The 23,932-nt window shown below is 42.6% G+C and overlaps 1 protein-coding gene across 1 annotated transcript in view; it reads right to left on the bottom strand.

Moving 5' to 3' along the window:
• Positions 1 to 1,229: 1,229 nt before the first annotated feature.
• The window catches only part of LOC106595330 (D(4) dopamine receptor), a 29,588-nt gene continuing 6,885 nt past the window's right edge, over positions 1,230 to 23,932 (bottom strand). The window contains exons 3-4 of the mRNA XM_045708950.2: positions 17,812 to 18,422; positions 1,230 to 2,564 (exon numbers count right to left, since the gene is read on the bottom strand). Of these exons, the coding sequence (XP_045564906.1) occupies positions 2,356 to 2,564; positions 17,812 to 18,422 (820 nt within the window). The 3' untranslated portion in view covers positions 1,230 to 2,355. The remainder of the gene's footprint in view (positions 2,565 to 17,811; positions 18,423 to 23,932) is intronic.

The following is a 23,932-nucleotide window of genomic DNA, read 5'->3' as shown; positions in this document are numbered from 1 at the left end:
TATAGGGAGAGAGCCTGGGACAGACCTGGGCCAGGACACCTGGTTATGGAGATAGTGATAACAGTGTATCCCTCTATCTCAGATTGTTATCAGAGCCCTGGGGGAACTCTGATTGAATCATATCCAGGAAATGATCCAGTTTGAACGTACATGAGAGAGAAGAGAGAGCCTCCAAACCACTCAGCATGGCTAGGTGGCTGGTGGTGCTGGGTGACGATCGTGATAGTGTGTCATCACGTCTCTCTCTTGCACTATGTACGTCATCAAAATGGTCACATATGCTATCTCTCTCAATTCAATTATCTCTCTCTCTCCCTCTTCTCTCTCAGTAAAACATGTCACCAACTGCAGCTGGATCTCTGATGTTCCCAGAGTTTCTCATGGTTTCATCTGTCCTCGTTTCCACCTCTCTGTCTCTCTGCCTGAGTGTTTAAATTGCTCTCTGAACTACTAGCCACAGAACTGGGAGAAAAGGCACTTTAGAATTCTCCTCATTTTCCTCAGCCACTTTGTCTGACTGACTGAAAGTCATTTCTATTTAAAATACATTCTGCCAAGTTTTGCTAGATAGTTTATTTAGCTGGGAAAGCTGATATATAGACCTAGTTCTTTTTTTGTGTGCATATGTATAATCGACCGCCCAAGTTGTTGTTTCTGCAAGGAGTTTTCGCTGAAATTCTGGTGTTATTGCTGATACTGATGAGAACAGGTCATTGCTTTACAAGGAGTTTTAGCTGAAATACTGGTGTTATTGCTGATACTGATGAGAACAGGTCATTGCTTTACAAGGAGTTTTAGCTGAAATTCTGGTGTTATTGCTGATACTGATGAGAACAGGTCATTGCTTTACAAGGAGTTTTCGCTGAAATTCTGGTGTTATTGCTGATACTGATGAGAACAGGTCATTGCTTTACAAGGAGTTTTAGCTGAAATACTGGTGTTATTGCTGATACTGATGAGAACAGGTCATTGCTTTACAAGGAGTTTTAACTGAAATACTGGTGTTATTGCTGATACTGATGAGAACAGGTCATTGCTTTACAAGGAGTTTTAGCTGAAATACTGGTGTTATTGCTGATACTGATGAGAACAGGTCATTGCTTTACAAGGAGTTTTAACTGAAATACTGGTGTTATTGCTGATACTGATGAGAACAGGTCATTGCTTTACAAGGAGTTTTAACTGAAATACTGGTGTTATTGCTGATACTGATGAGAACAGGTCATTGCTTTACAAAGAGGTGTCTTTTTTATTGGAAAGCTTACCACATAAAACGTGGATATGGTAAACAGTAGGCACTGTCAATGACCCGACAAACAGACTGCTGTTACAGGCAGATACAGTCAAAGTATTGGCTTCAGTAAAATGGCAAAACAATATTACAACAAACTTAAAAAACAACAACATTTGAATGGATTTGTATATGAGGTTACAGGCTATAGCTTTAGTATTATACATACTGTATGAATGCATTCATTGATTAGCTTCTGTTCTTCATAATGCTGTCTTAAGATAAATAACTTCAGATTAAAGGTGTATTCACAGGGCTGTAATAACACTATGGTAATACTGTTATAATGCTTATGTTAAACCTCATACCACACCTGTAATAAACAATATTAAGGAATACTGGGCATGCTCGTCTGGCATCGCCCGGTGTCCAGGATGGTTAGAGATGTCACTTTAGAACAATTGGTATGGTCTCAAATGTGCAAACTAATGCCCCACCCACCAGATAAACACTCATACTCATATCTCAGCGGCATGACTATGGGGTTGAGGCGGCAGGTAGCCTAGTGGTTAGAGCGTTGGGTCAGTAACCTAAAGGTTGCTGGATCGAATCCCAGAGCTGACGAGGTAAAAATATGTCATTCTGCCCCTGAACCCACTGTTCCTAGGCCGTCATTGTAAATAAGAATTTGATCTTAACTGACTTGCCTAGTTAAATAAAGGTTCCATTAAAACATAGTCCTGCCCTTGTAACCTCCTACAGGGTGTGCTGGCTTTTACTCCATCCCTGCTAAATCAGTTAATCAAGGTCATTTGTTTAGGGTAGGGTTGTGGTTGTAGCAAAAACCTGCTCACTAAGTAGCTGTCCAGGAGGAGGGTTAGCCACCACAGAGCTAAACATACAGATTTAGCCCTGGGCCATCCCCAGACAATTTAAGAAAGTCAAACCAAAATCCAATTGCACATTTTCCTCAGTGAAAAGCATTGACGATAATTGGACATTTTTTGTGTACCTTCTGAATTGACTGGAATTGACCCTGGCCCTTGACATGCCTGTGCAGTAGTATACGCCTTCTGTGAGAGTACAGTTAGAGCTACCATTGTCCCTCTGGTCTGGGGCTGATGTCAGCAGCAGCTGAATGAGTGGAGGGACTTCTTGAAGAACTTCCTGAACTCTGTGTTGAAGACCGTGTAGATAATGGGGTTGAGGGCGCTGTTGACGTAGCCCAGCCAGGTGACGGTGCTTATCAGGGCCTGTGGGATGTAGCAGGTAGCACACAGGGCCCGTGTGGTGTGGACGACGAAGAACGGGGTCCAGCAGAACAGGAAGCAGCCTGAGGGGAAGAGGAGGAGGAGGAGGAGGAGAGGTTAGGGGACTGTTCTGATAAATGGATCCATTAATTGATTCACGGATGACTGATTGATTAGATGGTGACTTTACCTCCTTACTATGTAAACGCATTGAGAATCTGGAAAATATCCCATCAATTATGAATCAATCAACTTATATCTACTAAAAGGCGACCTACTGTAGCCTTTATCTACCTACTGTAGCCCTTTATTTACATATTGTAGGTCTTTAACTACATACTGTAGGTCTTTATCTACATACTGTAACCCTTTATCTACATACTGTAGGTCTTTATCTACATACTGTTGGTCTTTATCTACATACTGTAGGTCTTTATCTACATACTGTATCCCTTTATCTACATACTGTAGGTCTTTATCTACATACTGTAGGTCTTTATCTACATACTGTAGGTCTTTATCAGCATACTGTAACCCTTTATCTACATACTGTAGGTCTTTATCTACATACTGTAACCCTTTATCTACATACTGTAGGTCTTTATCTACATACTGTAGGTCTTTATCTACATACTGTATCCCTTTATCTACATACTCTAGGTCTTTATCTACATACTGTAGGTCTTTATCTACATACTGTATCCCTTTATCTACATACTGTAACCCTTTATCTACATACTGTAACCCTTTATCTACATACTGTAGGTCTTTATCTACATACTGTAGTTCTTTATCTACATACTGTAGGTCTTTATCTACATACTGTAGGTCTTTATCTACATACTGTAGGTCTTTATCTACATACTGTATCCCTTTATCTACATACTGTAACCCTTTATCTACATACTGTAGGTCTTTATCTACATACTGTATCCCTTTATCTACATACTGTAGGTCTTTATCTACATACTGTAACCCTTTATCTACATACTGTAGGTCTTTATCTACATACTGTAGGTCTTTATCTACATACTGTATCCCTTTATCTACATACTCTAGGTCTTTATCTACATACTGTAGGTCTTTATCTACATACTGTATCCCTTTATCTACATACTGTAACCCTTTATCTACATACTGTAACCCTTTATCTACATACTGTAGGTCTTTATCTACATACTGTAGTTCTTTATCTACATACTGTAGGTCTTTATCTACATACTGTAGGTCTTTATCTACATACTGTAGGTCTTTATCTACATACTGTATCCCTTTATCTACATACTGTAACCCTTTATCTACATACTGTAGGTCTTTATCTACATACTGTAGGTCTTTATCTACATACTGTAGGTCTTTATCTACATACTGTAGGTCTTTATCTACATACTGTAGGTCTTTTTCTACATACTGTAGTCCTTTATCTACATACTGTAACCCTTTATCTACATACTGTAGGTCTTTATCTACATACTGTAGGTCTTTATCTACATACTGTAACCCTTTATCTACATACTGTAGGTCTTTATGTACATACTGTAGGTCTTTATCTACATACTGTAACCCTTTATCTACATACTGTAACCCTTTATCTACATACTGTAACCCTTTATCTACATACTGTAACCCTTTATCTACATACTGTAGTTCTTTATCTACATACTGTAGGTCTTTATTTTCATACTGTAGGTCTTTATCTTCATACTGTAGGTCTTTATCTACATACTGTAGGTCTTTATCTACATACTGTAGGTCTTTATCTACATACTGTAACCCTTTATCTACATACTGTAACCCTTTATCTACATACTGTAGGTCTTTATCTACATACTGTAGGTCTTTATCTTCATACTGTAGGTCTTTATCTTCATACTGTAGGTCTTTATCTACATACTGTATCCCTTTATCTACATACTGTAGGTCTTTATCTACATACTGTAGGTCTTTATCTACATACTGTAGGTCTTTATCTACATACTGTAGGTCTTTATCTACATACTGTAACCCTTTATCTACATACTGTAGGTCTTTATGTACATACTGTAGGTCTTTATCTACATACTGTATCCCTTTATCTACATACTGTAGGTCTTTATCTACATACTGTAGGTCTTTATCTACATACTGTAGGTCTTTATCTACATACTGTAGGTCTTTATCTACATACTGTAACCCTTTATCTACATACTGTAACCCTTTATCTACATACTGTAACCCTTTATCTACATACTGTAGGTCTTTATCTACATACTGTAGGTCTTTATCTACATACTGTAGGTCTTTATCTACATACTGTAGGTCTTTATCTTCATACTGTAGGTCTTTATCTACATACTGTAGGTCTTTATCTACATACTGTAGGTCTTTATCTATATACTGTAGGTCTTTATCTACATACTGTAACCCTTTATCTACATACTGTAGGTCTTTATCTACATACTGTAGGTCTTTATCTACATACTGTAGGTCTTTATCTTCATACTGTAGGTCTTTATCTACATACTGTAGGTCTTTATCTACATACTGTAGGTCTTTATCTATATACTGTAGGTCTTTATCTACATACTGTAACCCTTTATCTACATACTGTAGGTCTTTATCTACATACTGTAGGTCTTTATCTACATACTGTAGGTCTTTATCTACATACTGTATCCCTTTATCTACATACTGTAACCCTTTATCTACATACTGTAACCCTTTATCTACATACTGTAGGTCTTTATCTACATACTGTAGGTCTTTAGCTACATACTGTAGGTCTTTATCTTCATACTGTAGGTCTTATCTACATACTGTATCCCTTTATCTACATACTGTATCCCTTTATCTACATACTGTAGGTCTTTATCTACATACTGTAACCCTTTATCTACATACTGTAGGTCTTTATCTACATACTGTAGGTCTTTATTTACATACTGTAGGTCTTTATCTACATACTGTAGTCCTTTATCTATATACTGTAACCCTTTATCTACATACTGTAGGTCTTTATCTACATACTGTAGGTCTTTATCTACATACTGTAGCCCTTTATCTACATACTGTAGGTCTTTATCTACATACTGTATCCCTTTATCTACATACTGTAGGTCTTTATCTACATACTGTAACCCTTTATCTACATACTGTAGGTCTTTATCTACATACTGTAGGTCTTTATCTACCTACTGTAGGTCTTTATCTACATACTGTAGGTCTTTATCTACATACTGTAGGTCTTTATCTACCTACTGTAGTCCTTTATCTACATACTGTAACCCTTTATAACCCTTTATATTTACATACTGTAGGTCTTTATCTACATACTGTAACCCTTTATCTAAATACTGTAACCCTTTATCTACATTCTGTAGATCTTTATCTACCTACTGTAGCCCTTTATCTACATACTGTAACCCTTTATCTACATACTGTAGGTCTTTATCTACATACTGTAGGTCTTTATCTACATACTGTAGGTCTTTATCTACATACTGTAGGTCTTCATCTACATACTGTAGGTCTTCATCTACATACTGTAGGTCTTTTTCTACATACTGTAGTCCTTTGTCTACATACTGTAACCCTTTATCTACATACTGTAGGTCTTTATCTACATACTGTAGGTCTTTATCTACATACTGTAGCCCTTTATCTACATACTGTAGGTCTTTATGTACATACTGTAGGTCTTTATCTACATACTGTAACCCTTTATCTACATACTGTAACCCTTTATCTACATACTGTAGGTCTTTATCTACATACTGTAGGTCTTTATCTTCATACTGTAGGTCTTTATCTACACACTGTATCCCTTTATCTACATACTGTAGGTCTTTATCTACATACTGTAACCCTTTATCTACATACTGTAGGTCTTTATCTACATACTGTAGGTCTTTATCTACATACTGTAGGTCTTTATCTTCATACTGTAGGTCTTTATCTATATACTGTATCCCTTTATCTACATACTGTAGGTCTTTATCTACATACTGTAACCCTTTATCTAAATACTGTATCCCTTTATCTACATACTGTAGGTCTTTATCTACATACTGTAGCCCTTTATCTACATACTGTAGGTCTTTATCTACATACTGTATCCCTTTATAACCGTTGTTACCAAGACCAAGCAGAAGCTGAATCAAAGTGGTGTAAAATCTCCCTCCAGCCACCAGACTTTACTGTAGCGCTGCCAGCCCCATTTGATCTGATTGGTAAAGCACAGCCAATCTACCATGTCAGTCTTATTGCTATTTCATGGAGTCTTAACTCTAGGAACATTAACCAGCAGTTTAACCTTCACACATTTTTTACAATTAGCTTATATTCTCTTTTTGCCCCTGAAGCAGCAAACACTCCATTTTATATAGTGGCATGTTGACAGTTTACAAAGACCGACACACACTAATGAGAGAGAGAGAGAGAACTCATTCTGTGGAAAATAAATGTTAATATTCTTTTCCAACCAGTGAGTGTATAGCGGTTGATCATTTAATGTTGCCACAGGGTTAGCATCCCAAACTATTTCACACGCAATCAATTCACAACGACACCTCAGCGGCTGGGTAACACTCATTTACACTGCCCAGACCCTGTCAACATTACCTCGGGGGAATCCCAAATAGCACCCTATTCCTGGTCAAAAGTAGTGCGCTATGTAGGGAATAGGGTGCCATTTGGGCCGAATCCCTCCAAAAAAGCGTTTACAATATGCGATAAGAGTGAGATAAATTAACAGCATGGCTGATGTCCTTGTAGATTAGAAACCTGCCTGCCTCTCTGGTGAGATGAATAATGCAGGAATGTTGATGGGATTGCTATAAATACTCAGTCAAGCGCTTGGAGGTCGGGGTGGAGTAGCGATACAGATTAGAGTTAAGTCCTAAACTGTACCCTATTCCCTATCTAGTGCACTACTTTTGACTAGAGCCGTCATAAACCTCTGGACAAAAGTAGTGCACTGAATAGGCTGCCATTTGGGATACAGCCTAGGTAGTACCAGCTCCTGAACAGGGAAGCTCTTCCTCCCTCTGGAACTGACACTGCAACCTAATAAGCTTAGTTTCCCTCTACAGCTGTGAATCAGAGCTTCCCTGGACAGACACTTAATCAAGACCAACCAACCACCTACAGCTGTGAATCAGAGCTTCCCTGGACAGACACTTAATCAAGACCAACCAACCACCTACAGCTGTGAATCAGAGCTTCCCTGGACAGACACTTAATCAAGACCAACCAACCACCTACAGCTGTGAATCAGAGCTTCCCTGGACAGACACTTAATCAAGACCAACCAACCACCTACAGCTGTGAATCAGAGCTTCCCTGGACAGACACTTAATCAAGACCAACCAACCACCTACAGCTGTGAATCAGAGCTTCCCTGGACAGACACTTAATCAAGACCAACCAACCACCTACAGCTGTGAATCAGAGCTTCCCTGGACAGACACTTAATCAAGACCAACCAACCACCTACAGCTGTGAATCAGAGCTTCCCTGGACAGACACTTAATCAAGACCAACCAACCACCTACAGCTGTGAATCAGAGCTTCCCTGGACAGACACTTAATCAAGACCAACCAACCACCTACAGCTGTGAATCAGAGCTTCCCTGGACAGACACTTAATCAAGGGGCAACTGACAGTAGATAGAAGGCAGATAGAAGCCATTTGTCTGGAGTGTCTCCATGTGTCTCCGTGCGTCGTGTGATTAATTTGTTGGGTGTTCATTGGACGAGAGGCTGAATTTATACCTCAACTCTCTGGGAGGCGGAGAGACTTTACTCTTAAGAGACAGCCTGTCTTCATCTGCATGCATAAATGTGGTTGTCGTTAGAGGGGTGATCATTTTAATATCGATGTGGACCCCCCCCCCCCCCCCCCACAAGTCAAACACTTTGATGTCAGGCCCCCCCAAGATATGTTGGGCACCCCCTAGAGATTATGAGCACCCCCCTAGAACGTCCCAAAATGTCAGTTAGATTAACCTTCATAAATGTTTCCAATTTCCACTGGGTAATTTGAACCCTGCTTGCCAGTCCCTAACTAATCTGGAGCACCCCTGGAAGAAATTTAAATATGATTGTGTGCTCCTCCATTGAGCTTCCTTATTGAGCTTCCCCATAAAGCAATCAAAGTATCAACATTGGTCCAGAAAACTTAATTTAGCTCACCTCCAAGAGCGTATTTCATTTGACGAATGTGGAGAACCATTACAGTCAACAAATGCTTTTTACAAATTGGAAACAGAAAATTGTCTGTTATTTAACCCTTTCATAGAATAAGTGTTGTTGCCAAAGAGGAAAAATAGATGTGTCTGTCTGTCTGTCTGTCTGTCTGTCTGTCTGTCTGTCTGTCTGTCTGTCTGTCTGTCTGTCTGTCTGTCTGTCTGTCTGTCTGTCTGTCTGTCTGTCTGTCTGTCTGTCTGTCTGTCTGTCGAGTAGGAGAGGATCTGTCTGTCTGTCTGTCTGTCTGTCTGTCTGTCTGTCTGTCTGTCTGTCTGTCTGTCTGTCTGTCTGTCTGTCTGTCTGTCTGTCTGTCTGTCTGTTGAGTATAAGCTAAACGCTTCTCCTTCCTTTCCCCTCTTATGCTCCCAACTTCCCGTGTCGGAATCACTACCCTCAGTGACATCTTAATATCTACCCTCAATGTAAAGAACAAGACCAACACCAACGTTGGCTGTGCACAGCCTCATCTCTGACCACAGAACAGCCACATTTTCTGTTCATTTCCCAACTATTTGACATGTTGAATCGTCACCGTTCATCGCCCCCCAGCCGGTGATCTACTGAGTGGAGACGGCCGACAGTGGTGTTGGTCTGTGTTGTCTTCAACATGAACCACCCTCACTGTCTGCCTGGTGTTATGAGGGACAGCCTGTGGTGTCCACAGCAGCGGGCCCTGCGTGATTAACTGGGTTTCCTGCTAGTACTAATTGATGTGACGCTCTGAGTGTTACCAACTGCTTCCTGTCCTGGGACATGATCAAATTAAAGATCAACTTCAATTCAAAGTCAGCTGAAAAAAAATCCCTGATCTGTGAACAGCAGCGATCCTTTTTTTTCTTACTTTAAACTCTGTTTGTTTGCTAGAAACGCAGATGGGCTTTTCACACTGCTGAACCAAACCAAGCTGTACACAGCTGACCTGATTACGCATATCACAATCAAAGTTTCTGGAACTTTGCTGAAAATATCCACATTATGTTTGGATTGGGCATGGTAGTATGAAATGACTATCTGTGTAATGAGTCACCACCCACATGGTCTCCCACATAGATGACCAAAGACAGAGGAACATCAGTCAGTCTGGCTGTGTAACTGGAGACTAATGAAGACATTTAACTCTCCTCAACACTTCCATCTCTTTCTGCTCATTAGTTGAAGCCGTGAACGAATCAGTAGGCATCTCTATACTTAAACCTGTGGTCATGTGTGTTGTAGGGGTAAGACGATCCAAAGTGGTACATAATGATTGGATTGAAGGCTTTAAGCTAAACTTAGTCAGGTAGAGAACACGGCAGACTAAAGTCACACTTCTAATAGGACTACAGACCTTCTGTTAGACCTGGTGTCTGACGACTACAGACCTTCTGTTAGACCTGGTGTCTGACGACTACAGACCTTCTGTTAGACCTGGTGTCTGACGACTACAGACCTTCTGTTAGACCTGGCGTCTGACGACTACAGACCTTCTGTTAGACCTGGCGTCTGACGACTACAGACCTTCTGTTAGACCTGGCGTCTGACGACTACAGACCTTCTGTTAGACCTGGCGTCTGACGACTACAGACCTTCTGTTAGACCTGGCGTCTGACGACTACAGACCTTCTGTTAGACCTGGCGTCTGACGACTACAGACCTTCTGTTAGACCTGGCGTCTGACGACTACAGACCTTCTGTTAGACCTGGCGTCTGACGACTACAGACCTTCTGTTAGACCTGGCGTCTGACGACTACAGACCTTCTGTTAGACCTGGTGTCTGACGACTACAGACCTTCTGTTAGACCTGGCGTCTGACGACTACAGACCTTCTGTTAGACCTGGTGTCTGATGACTACAGACCTTCTGTTAGACCTGGCGTCTGACGACTACAGACCTTCTGTTAGACCTGGCGTCTGACGACTACAGACCTTCTGTTAGACCTGGCGTCTGACGACTACAGACCTTCTGTCAGACCTAGCATCTGATGACTACAGACCTTCTGTCAGACCTAGCATCTGATGACTACAGACCTTCTGTCTAACAGACCTTCTGTCAGACCTAGCATCTGATGACTACAGACCTTCTGTCAGACCTAGCATCTGATGACTACAGACCTTCTGTCTAACAGACCTTCTGTCAGACCTAGCGTCTGATGACTACAGACCTTCTGTCTAACAGACCTTCTGTCTAACAGACCTTCTGTCAGACCTAGTATCTGACGACTACAGACCTTCTGTTAGACCTGGCGTCTGACGACTACAGACCTTCTGTTAGACCTGGTGTCTGATGACTACAGACCTTCTGTTAGACCTGGCGTCTGACGACTACAGACCTTCTGTTAGACCTAGCATATAGCGACTACAGACCTTCTGTCAGACCTAGCATATAGCGACTACAGACCTTCTGTTAGACCTAGCATCTGATGACTACAGACCTTCTGTTAGACCTAGCATCTGATGACTACAGACCTTCTGTCAGACCTAGCATCTGATGACTACAGACCTTCTGTCTAACAGACCTTCTGTCAGACCTAGCGTCTGATGACTACAGACCTTCTGTCTAACAGACCTTCTGTCAGACCTAGTATCTGACGACTACAGACCTTCTGTTAGATCTAGCATCTGATGACTACAGACCTTCTGTCAGACCTAGCATCTGATGACTACAGACCTTCTGTCAGACCTAGCATCTGATGACTACAGACCTTCTGTCTACAGACCTTCTGTTAGATCTAGCATCTGATGACTACAGACCTTCTGTCAAACCTAGCATCTAGCAACTACAGACCTTCTGTCTAACAGACCTTCTGTTAGATCTAGCATCTGATGACTACAGACCTTCTGTCAGACCTAGCATCTGATGACTACAGACCTTCTGTCTAACAGACCTTCTGTCAGACCTAGTGTCTGACGACTACAGACCTTCTGTCTAACAGACCTTCTGTTAGACCTAGTGTCTGACGACTACAGACCTTCTGTCTAACAGACCTTCTGTCAGACCGAGCATCTGATGACTACAGACCTTCTGTCAGACCTAGCGTCTGATGACTACAGACCTTCTGTTAGACCTAGCATCTAGCGACTACAGACCTTCTGTTAGACCCAGCATCTAGCGACTACAGACCTTCTGTCAGACCTAGCGTCTGATGACTACAGACCTTCTGTTAGACCTAGCATCTAGCGACTACAGACCTTCTGTTAGACCTAGCATCTGATGACTACAGACCTTCTGTCAGACCTAGCGTCTGATGACTACAGACCTTCTGTCAGACCTAGCCGTGCTCGACCTCGCAGCCTAGCACGAGCCGCCCGCACGCCTTCTGTCGCCTAGCGCGAGCACGACCTTCTGTCTAACAGACCTTCTGTCACGACCTCGCAGCCTGTGCTGACGACTACAGACCTTCTGTCAGACCTAGTGTCTGACGACTACAGATCTTCTGTTAGACCTAGCGTCTAGCGACTACAGACCTTCTGTCAGACCTAGCATCTAGCGACTACAGACCTTCTGTTAGATCTAGCATCTAGCGACTACAGACCTTCTGTTAGACCTAGCATCTGATGACTACAGACCTTCTGCCAGACCTAGCATCTGATGACTACAGACCATCTGTCTACAGACCTTCTGTTAGATCTAGCATCTGATGACTACAGACCTTCTGTCAAACCTAGCATCTGATGACTACAGACCTTCTGTCTAACAGACCTTCTGTCAGACCTAGTGTCTGACGACTACAGACCTTCTGTCAGACCTAGCGTCTGACGACTACAGACCTTCTGTCTAACAGACCTTCTGTTAGACCTAGTGTCTGACAACTACAGACCTTCTGTCTAACAGACCTTCTGTCAGACCGAGCATCTGATGACTACAGACCTTCTGTCTAACAGACCTTCTGTCAGACCTAGCGTCTGATGACTACAGACCTTCTGTTAGACCTAGCATCTGATGACTACAGACCTTCTGTCTAACAGACCTTCTGTCAGACCTAGCGTCTGATGACTACAGACCTTCTGTCTAACAGACCTTCTGTCAGAGCTAGCATCTGATGACTACAGACCTTCTGTCTAACAGACCTGTTAGACCTGGCGTCTGACGACTACAGACCTTCTGTCTAACAGACCTTCTGTCAGACCTAGCATCTGATGACTACAGATCTTCTGTTAGACCTAGCATCTAGCGACTACAGACCTTCTGTCAGACCTAGCATCTAGCGACTACAGACCTTCTGTTAGACCTAGCATATAGCGACTACAGACCTTCTGTTAGACCTAGCATCTAGCGACTACAGACCTTCTGTTAGACCTAGCATCTAGCGACTACAGACCTTCTGTTAGACCTAGCATATAGCGACTACAGACCTTCTGTCAGACCTAGCATATAGCGACTACAGACCTTCTGTTAGACCTAGCATCTGATGACTACAGACCTTCTGTCAGACCTAGCATCTGATGACTACAGACCTTCTGTTAGACCTAGCATCTGATGACTACAGACCTTCTGTTAGATCTAGCATCTGACGACTACAGACCTTCTGTCAGACCTAGCATCTGATGACTACAGACCTTCTGTCAGACCTAGCATCTGACGACTACAGACCTTCTGTCAGACCTAGCATCTGATGACTACAGACCTTCTGTCAGACCTAGCATCTGATGACTACAGACCTTCTGTTAGATCTAGCATCTGATGACTACAGACCTTCTGTCAGACCTAGCATCTGATGACTACAGACCTTCTGTTAGACCTAGCATCTGATGACTACAGACCTTCTGTCAGACCTAGCATCTGATGACTACAGACCTTCTGTCTAACAGACCTTCTGTCAGACCTAGCGTCTGATGACTACAGACCTTCTGTCTAACAGACCTTCTGTCTAACAGATCTTCTGTCAGACCTAGTGTCTGACGACTACAGACCTTCTGTCAGACCTAGTGTCTGACGACTACAGATCTTCTGTTAGACCTAGCATCTAGCGACTACAGACTTTCTGTTAGACCTAGCATCTGATGACTACAGACCTTCTGTCAGACCTAGCATCTGATGACTACAGACCTTCTGTCTACAGACCTTCTGTTAGATCTAGCATCTGATGACTACAGACCTTCTGTTAGACCTAGCATCTGATGACTACAGACCTTCTGTCAGACCTAGCATCTGATGACTACAGACCTTCTGTCTAACAGACCTTCTGTCAGACCTAGTGTCTGGCGACTACAGAACTTCTGTCTAACAGACCTTCTGTTAGACCTAGTGTCTGACGACTACAGAACTTCTGTCTAACAGACCTTCTGTCAGACCTAGCATCTGATGACTACAGACCTTCTGTCAGACCTAGCGTCTGATGACTACAGACCTTCTGTTAGACCTAGCATCTGATGACTACAGACCTTCTGTTAGATCTAGCATCTGATGACTACAGACCTTCTGTTAGATCTAGCATCTGATGACTACAGACCTTCTGTCAGACCAAGCATCTGATGACTACAGACCTTCTGTCAGACCTAGCATCTGATGACTACAGACCTTCTGTCTACAGACCTTCTGTTAGATCTAGCATCTGATGACTACAGACCTTCTGTTAGATCTAGCATCTGATGACTACAGACCTTCTGTCAGACCTAGCATCTGATGACTACAGACCTTCTGTCAGACCTAGCATCTGATGACTACAGACCTTCTGTCTAACAGACCTTCTGTCTAACAGACCTTCTGTCAGACCTAGTGTCTGACGACTACAGACCTTCTGTCAGACCTAGCGTCTAGCGACTACAGACCTTCTGTCAGACCTAGCATCTAGCGACTACAGACCTTCTGTTAGATCTAGCATCTAGCGACTACAGACCTTCTGTTAGACCTAGCATCTGATGACTACAGACCTTCTGTCAGACCTAGCATCTGATGACTACAGACCTTCTGTCTACAGACCTTCTGTTAGATCTAGCATCTGATGACTACAGACCTTCTGTCAAACCTAGCATCTGATGACTACAGACCTTCTGTCTAACAGACCTTCTGTCAGACCTAGTGTCTGACGACTACAGACCTTCTGTTAGACCTAGCATCTGATGACTACAGACCTTCTGTCTAACAGACCTTCTGTCAGACCTAGTGTCTGACGACTACAGACCTTCTGTCTAACAGACCTTCTGTTAGACCTAGTGTCTGACAACTACAGACCTTCTGTCTAACAGACCTTCTGTCAGACCGAGCATCTGATGACTACAGACCTTCTGTCTAACAGACCTTCTGTCAGACCTAGCATCTGATGACTACAGACCTTCTGTCAGAGCTAGCATCTGATGACTACAGACCTTCTGTCAGACCTAGCGTCTGATGACTACAGACCTTCTGTCTAACAGACCTTCTGTCTAACAGACCTTCTGTCAGACCTAGCGTCTGATGACTACAGACCTTCTGTCTAACAGACCTGTTAGACCTGGCGTCTGACGACTACAGACCTTCTGTCTAACAGACCTTCTGTCAGACCTAGCATCTGATGACTACAGACCTTCTGTTAGACCTAGCATCTGATGACTACAGACCTTCTGTTAGACCTAGCATCTGATGACTACAGACCTTCTGTCTACAGACCTTCTGTTAGACCTAGCATCTGATGACTACAGACCTTCTGTTAGATCTAGCATCTGATGACTACAGACCTTCTGTTAGACCTAGTGTCTGATGACTACAGACCTTTACCTTAGTTATGTTGCCTGGCTGCACCACAGGGATGTCTACAGGACCCTACATGATAAAGTGTAGTTCCTCGTTATTAGTTTCTCCGATAAGATGCTACTGATATCCACGGGCTTTCCTAATAATTTGGGTTTAGTAAATACAGCCTCCAAGGTATATTAGCTATTGGCTGGGTTTGATGACCTTTGGTATGATTTGATTAGTAAATGTTTTTAACCATTTAGTTGTGTTGCTTGCCGACAACATGTAGTTGCTTATCATCACTTATCATTAACTTTTCATTATTGATAATAAGTGCATAATAATTTTGCATCTGCTGTCCCCAATCCTGTATTTTCATAACAAGCTGTGTATCTGCTGTCAACACTGTAGCATTCTGCATTTTCCTAACAAGCTGTGTATCTGCTGTCAACACTGTAGCATTCTGCATTTTCCTAACAAGCTGTGCATCTGCTGTCAACACTGTAGCATTCTGTATTTTCCTAACAAGCTGTGTATCTGCTGTCAACACTGTAGCATTCTGTATTTTCCTAACAAGCTGTGTATCTGCTGTCAACACTGTAGCACTCTGTATTTTCCTAACAAGCTGTGTATCTGCTGTCAACACTGTAGCACTCTGTATTTTCCTAACAAGCTGTGTATCTGCTGTCAACATTGTAGCATTCTGTATTTTCCTAACAAGCTGTGTATTCGCTGTCAACACTGTAGCACTCTGTATTTTCCTAACAAGCTGTGTATCTGCTGTCAACATTGTAGCATTCTGTATTTTCCTAACAAGCTGTGTATTCGCTGTCAACACTGTAGCATTCTGTATTTTCCTAACAAGCTGTGTATCTGCTGTCAACATTGTAGCATTCTGTATTTTCCTAACAAGCTGTGTATCTGCTGTCAACACTGTAGCATTCTGTATTTTCCTAACAAGCTGTGTATCTGCTGTCAACACTGTAGCATTCTGTATTTTCCTAACAAGCTGTGTATCTGCTGTCAACACTGTAGCATTCTGTATTTTCCTAACAAGCTGTGTATCTGCTGTCAACACTGTAGCATTCTGTATTTTCCTAACAAGCTGTGTATCTGCTGTCAACACTGTAGCATTCTGTATTTTCCTAACAAGCTGTGTATCTGCTGTCAACACTGTAGCACTCTCATCATTGTACTTTAGAAAGGTTGTTTCTCCCATTAATCATTTAAATATAAAAGTATCTCATGGCAGTAGGCACACCACACTTACAGTTCTACCTAAAAGGGTTATTGGGTTGTCCTTTTCCAAGCAGAACCCTTTGGGTTCTACGTAGAACCCTTTCCACAGAGGGTTCTACCCAGAACCCCAAAAAGTTCTTCAAAAGGGTTCTCCTACTAGGACAGCCAAATAACCTCTTTTGAAAGCCTTTTTAAAGTGTGAACCAGTTCATTATGACAGATCAGGAAGCCATGAGAGTACCGCAGGACACAGCACCTTTTTATAGAAGGATTTTATTTTCTCTCACCGATGAAGATGAAGGATGTGCCACCAGCATCCACCACTCAAACATAATGCATGTTTCATAAAAAACGCACCTCATCAGCCTGACACTGAGAAAATGACTCAACCACCTCAAATTATTCATGAACGATGATGCTGTGGCCAAAAGTGTATAACTTCAGAAATGGGAGCTAGAGAATTCCCCCTCGGTTTATCACTGCATCATTTCCATCTAGACCGTTAGGACTCCTTAATCAATTTCCAGGTCAGTGTGACTCCAGAGAGGCCTGAAAACACAACACTCTCCCAGTGGGCCAAATTGGTTAAAATAACATAATGACATCATTTCAATCAGCTTGGCCTGCTGGGTATTTTATCCTTTTCATCACTTCATCTCATGATTTAACATTTCTATCAATTTCCAGGTCCTGGTTTGATAAACATTATCATCCATTAAGCAGGTCAGTGAATCAGAAGCTGGAAACACAATACTTTCATCCTTTTATAAATGTAGCCTGTCATTATAACTGGAGAACCAGTTCCCAGTACTATCTGAGAGTGACTGTCTAGTCTAGCTTTTAGGGCTCCCAATGTGTGTTTTAATTATATATTTTAAATAATATATATATTTTTTTAAAGCCTTTGGGGAAAGCAACGTGCGCTTTGAGGTCGGCCATAAGGGGTTTATACAGTATGTGCCCAAAACATGTATTTGACCCAGGTCTGATCACGACCAGTCAGAACCTACCCTATGAGCCCTCAGTAGAAAAGAGAAAGGGAGGAAGCAGAGATGGGGACTTGAGTCAGTCACAAAGACTTGGAACTTGATTCTGACTCATACTCTAAGACTTGAAGTTTGAAGAAAACCTTTGTAAGTTTTTGACAGGTTTGAGGGGAACTTATTAGTTTTGACAAGTCAGAGGAGCCTTTGTGAGTTTTTGACAAGTCTGTAACTTTAATCTGTGGCACTTACCCACCACAACAGGAAGAACCCTCATGGCCTTCCTCTCCCTGCCGTTGATCTTGGCTCGCTTCCTCTTCTGCGGCGGCTGCTGCTGGTAGGAGATAGACGGCACGGAGCTGATCCGCTCCCTGTACGCCGAGGGGAACGGGGGGCAGTCCGGCTGCAGATAGTCATCGGTATCCTCCAGCCCCAGCCGGGCCTGAGCCAGGTCCCTCTCGATGATCCTGGGCAGGGGCATGGGCAGAGGCCCGGGGATGGTCCCTGAGGTTGGCATGGCGGCGGCTGCGGCTGCATGCTGAAGCTTCCTACATGTCTGGATGCTGTTCCTCAGCTTGGCCTTGCGCGCCTCCTCCCACCTCTTCAGGCCCTGGAACATGCCGAAGTAGAGGAGGAGCATGATGGGGCAGGGGATGAAGAAGGAGCAGACAGAGGAGTACACTACGTAGTTGTCATCTTCCAGTTTACACTCGGTGGTATCTCGGTGTGGGATGTTGTTGATACCCAACATGACTGGGGAGGCCACGGCCAGGGCTATGAGCCAGGTGCCTGACAGCAGGATGATCTGACGCTGGTCAACGTGCTTCCTGTTGTAGTTCAGAGGGATTGACACAGCAATGAACCTGGGGGGGGGGGGCGAGAGAGAGAGAATTACATTTACATTGAATGAACTACAGGACAAAATACAAACCCTCCAACCCGACAAGGCCTGTGGGGTTGATGGTATCCTAAATGAAATGAAATATACAGACCACAAACTCAATTTGGCTATTATTAAACTCTTTAACATCATCCTCAGCTCTGGTATCTCCCCCAATATTTGGAACCTGCTCACCCCCATCCACAAAAGTGGAGACAAATTTGACCCCAATAACTGCCGTGGGATATACGTCAACAGCATCCTTGGGAAAATCCTCTGCATTATCATTAACAGCAGACTCATACATTTCCTCAGCAAAAACAATGTACTGAGCAAATGTCAAATGGGCTTTTTACCAAATTACCATACGACAGCCCATGTATTCAGCCTGCACACCCTAATTGACAAACAAACATGCAAAGTTCTCTCATACTTTGTTGATTTCAAAAAAGCTTGACACAATTTGGCATGAGGGTTGTACAAATTGATGGAAAGTGGTGTGGGGGAAAAACATCCGACATTATAAAATCCATGTACACAAACAAGTGCGCGGTTAAAATTGGCAAAAAACAAACATTTCTTTCCACAGGGCCCGGGGGGTAAGACAGGCATGCAGCTTAAGCCCCACCCTCTTCAACATATATATTACCAATTGGCGAGGACACTAGAACAGTCTGCAGCACCCGGCCTCACCCTACTAGAATCTGAAGTCAAATGTCTACTGTTTGCTGATGATCTGGTGCTTCTGTCACCAACCAAGGAGGGCCTACAGCAGCACCTAGATCTTCTGCACAGATTCTGTCAGACCTGGGCCCTGACAGTAAGACAAAAATAATGGTGTTCCAAAAAAGGTCCAGTCGCCAGGACCACAAATACAAATTCCATCTAGACACCGTTGCCCTAGAGCACACAACAAACTATACATACCTCGACCTAAACATCAGCGCCACAGGTAACTTCCACAAAGCTGTGAACGATCTGAGAGACAAGGCAAGAAGGGCCTTCTATGCCATCAAAAGGAACATATCATTCAACATACCAATTAGGATCTGGCTAAAAATACTTGAATCAGTTATAGAACCCATTGCCCTTTATGGTTGTGAGGTCTGGGGTCCGCTCACCAACCAAGAATTCACAAAATGGGACAAACACCAAATTGAGACTCTGCATGCAGAATTCTGCAAAAATATCCTCCATATACAACGTAGAACACCAAACACAAACAGACCCCACAGAGCCCCAGGACAGCAACACAATTAGACCCAACCAAATCATGAGAAAACTAAAAGATAATTACAACACATTGGAAAGAATTTACCAAAAAAACAGAGCAAACTAGAAAGCTATCATGGCCTAAACAGAGAGTACACAGTGGACGTGTAACGAGTACGCTGAGAGTCAGGAAGCAAGTTCAGGGAGTGAGTGTTTTAATAAATAAATGCAACTAAATACACAAACAAAGCACAGACATGACACAGGAATAGAAACCAGGATGTCTGGGGAAGGAACCAAAGGGAGTGACATATATAGGGAAGGTAATCAGGGAGGTGATGGAGTCCAGGTGAGTCTGATGACGTGCGCGTAACGATGGTGGCAGGTGTGCGCCATAACGAGCAGCCTGGTGACCTAGAGGCCGGAGAGGGAGCACACGTGTCAGGAAGAATACCTGACCACCGTGACTGACCCAAAATTAAGGAAATCTTTGACTATGTACAGACTCAGTGAGCATAGTCTTGCTATTGAGAAAGGCAGCCGAAGGCAGACCTGGCTCTCAAGAGAAGACAGGCTATGTGCACACTGCCTACAAAATGAGGTGGAAACTTAGCTGCACTTCCTAACCTCCTGCCAAATTATGACCATATTACCTACAGTATGACCCTTTACCTACAGTATGACCTTTACCTACAGTATGACCCTTTACCTACAGTATGACCTTTACCTGCAGTATGACCCTTTACCTACAGTATGACCTTTACCTACAGTATGACCCTTTACCTACAGTATGACCCTTTACCTACAGTATGACCTTTACCTGCAGTATGACCCTTTACCTACAGTATGACCTTTACCTGCAGTATGACCCTTTACCTACAGTATGACCCTTTACCTACAGTATGACCCTTTACCTACAGTATGACCCTTTACCTGCAGTATGACCCTTTACCTACAGTATGACCCTTTACCTACAGTATGACCCTTTACCTACAGTATGACCTTTACCTGCAGTATGACCCTTTACCTACAGTATGACCTTTACCTACAGTATGACCCTTTACCTACAGTATGACCCTTTACCTGCAGTATGACCCTTTACCTACAGTATGACCTTTACCTGCAGTATGACCCTTTACCTGCAGTATGACCCTTTACCTACAGTATGACCTTTACCTGCAGTATGACCCTTTACCTGCAGTATGACCCTTTACCTACAGTATGACCCTTTACCTACAGTATGACCCTTTACCTGCAGTATGACCCTTTACCTGCAGTATGACCTTTACCTACAGTATGACCTTTACTTACAGTATGACCCTTTACTTACAGTATGACCCTTTACCTGCAGTATGACCTTTACCTACAGTATGACCTTTACCTACAGTATGACCCATTACTTACAGTATGACCCTTTACCTGCAGTATGACCTTTACCTACAGTATGACCCTTTACCTGCAGTATGACCTTTACCTACAGTATGACCCTTTACCTACAGTATGACCCTTTACCTACAGTATGACCCTTTACCTGCAGTATGACCTTTACCTACAGTATGACCCTTTACCTACAGTATGACCTTTACCTACAGTATGACCCTTTACCTACAGTATGACCCTTTACTTACAGTATGACCCTTTACCTGCAGTATGACCTTTACCTACAGTATGACCCTTTACTTACAGTATGACCCTTTACCTGCAGTATGACCTTTACCTACAGTATGACCCTTTACCTGCAGTATGACCTTTACCTACAGTATGACCCTTTACCTACAGTATGACCCTTTACCTACAGTATGACCCTTTACCTACAGTATGACCCTTTACCTGCAGTATGACCTTTACTTACAGTATGACCCTTTACCTACAGTATGACAATTTACCTACAGTATGACCTTTACCTACAGTATGACCCTTTACCTAAAGTTTGACCCTATACCTACAGTATGACCTTTACCTACAGTATGACCCTTTACCTACAGTATGACCCTTTACCTGCAGTATGACCCTTTACCTACAGTATGACCCTTTACCTGCAGTATGACCCTTTACCTACAGTATGACCCTTTACCTAAAGTTTGACCCTATACCTACAGTATGACCTTTACCTACAGTATGACCTTTACCTACAGTATGACCCTTTACCTACAGTATGACCCTATACCTACAGTATGACCCTTTACCTACAGTATGACCTTTACCTACAGTATGACCCTTTACCTGCAGTATGACCTTTACTTACAGTATGACCCTTTACCTACAGTATGACCTTTACCTACAGTATGACCCTTTACCTGCAGTATGACCCTTTACCTACAGTATGACCTTTACCTACAGTATGACCCTTTACCTACAGTATGACCTTTACCTACAGTATGACCCTTTACCTGCAGTATGACCTTTACCTACAGTATGACCCTTTACCTACAGTATGACCCTTTACCTGCAGTATGACCTTTACCTGCAGTATGACCTTTACCTGCAGTATGACCTTTACCTACAGTATGACCCTTTACCTACAGTATGACCTTTACCTACAGTATGACCCTTTACCTACAGTATGACCTTTACCTACAGTATGACCCTTTACCTGCAGTATGACCTTTACCTACAGTATGACCCTTTACCTACAGTATGACCCTTTACCTACAGTATGACCTTTACCTACAGTATGACCCTTTACCTGCAGTATGCCTTCACTTTGATTCATTTAAACTTTAGTGCAGAACCTCTATTGATACAAATGCAGGATTTGAGTGAAAGTCATGAATTGGTTGTTTCTCAGCCCGATGCAACAAGTCAATAGTGACCTGATGCAAATGAAAATTCATAACAGGAATAGACTGTTGACAAGGAAAAAAATGTACGCTTGTTTATTGTTTATTTACAGTGTTTTCCTGTTAATAAACCATAATACATTTCTCGCAAGGGAAAAATGTACACTTGTTTATTGTTTATTTACAGTGTTTTCCTGTTAATAAACAATAATACATTTCTCGCAAGGGAAAAATGTACACTTGTTTATTGTTTATTTATATAGTTTTCCTGTTAATAAACAATAATACATGTTTCCCTTGCGTCAACAGTCTATTTCTGTTATGAAATTGCATTTGCATCAGGTCACTATTGACTGAGGGTAAACATTATTCAATTAATTTATTCATTTATGTAAATATATTTATACTCTCAAAATGGTCAAAATGTTAATGTTAAAAATCTATTAGAATCACTGTGGGTGGCTTTCCGACATTGCTATGCCGGGGCTTATCTTTCTCCAACTAAATAATGGTTTTTAGTTTGGTCCCCTTCCATCTTTCTGTCTATTTTGCAACATTTCACACAATGTGTTTATTTATCTCTCAGCAGCAGACCCTGAGCTACTGGGAGGTGAGGTAGAGGGGTCAACACCATTATAAGTGGAGACTCAGGAGGTAGAGGGGTCAACACCATTATAAGTGGAGACTCAGGAGGTAGAGGGGTCAACACCATTAGAAGTAGAGGGACTCAGAAGGTAGAGGGGTCAACACCATTAGAAGTAGAGACTCAGGAGGTAGAGGGGTCAACACCATTAGAAGTAGAGACTCAGGAGGTAGAGGGGTCAACACCATTAGAAGTAGAGACTCAGGAGGTAGAGGGGTCAACACCATTAGAAGTAGAGACTCAGGAGGTAGAGGGGTCAACACCATTAGAAGTAGAGACTCAGGAGGTAGAGGGGTCAACACCATTAGAAGTAGAGACTCAGGAGGTAGAGGGGTCAACACCATTAGAAGTAGAGACTCAGGAGGTAGAGGGGTCAACACCATTAGAAGTAGAGACTCAGGAGGTAGAGGGGTCAACACCATTAGAAGTAGAGACTCAGGAGGTAGAGGGGTCAACACCATTAGAAGTAGAGACTCAGGAGGTAGAGGGGTCAACACCATTAGAAGTAGAGACTCAGGAGGTAGAGGGGTCAACACCATTATAAGTGGAGACTCAGGAAGTAGAGGGGTCAACACCATTAGAAGTAGAGACTCAGGAGGTAGAGGGGTCAACACCATTAGAAGTAGAGACTCAGGAGGTAGAGGGGTCAACACCATTAGAAGTAGAGACTCAGGAGGTAGAGGGGTCAACACCATTATAAGTGGAGACTCAGGAAGTAGAGGGGTCAACACCATTAGAAGTAGAGACTCAGGAGGTAGAGGGGTCAACACCATTATAAGTGGAGACTCAGGAAGTAGAGGGGTCAACACCATTAGAAGTAGAGACTCAGGAGGTAGAGGGGTCAACACCATTAGAAGT

This window comes from Salmo salar, chromosome 26 (genome assembly GCF_965601325.2).
Source record: "Salmo salar chromosome 26, fSalSal1, whole genome shotgun sequence".
In the NCBI taxonomy this organism is placed as follows: domain Eukaryota; kingdom Metazoa; phylum Chordata; class Actinopteri; order Salmoniformes; family Salmonidae; genus Salmo; species Salmo salar.
This window is presented reverse-complemented; position numbering and strand designations above follow the sequence as displayed.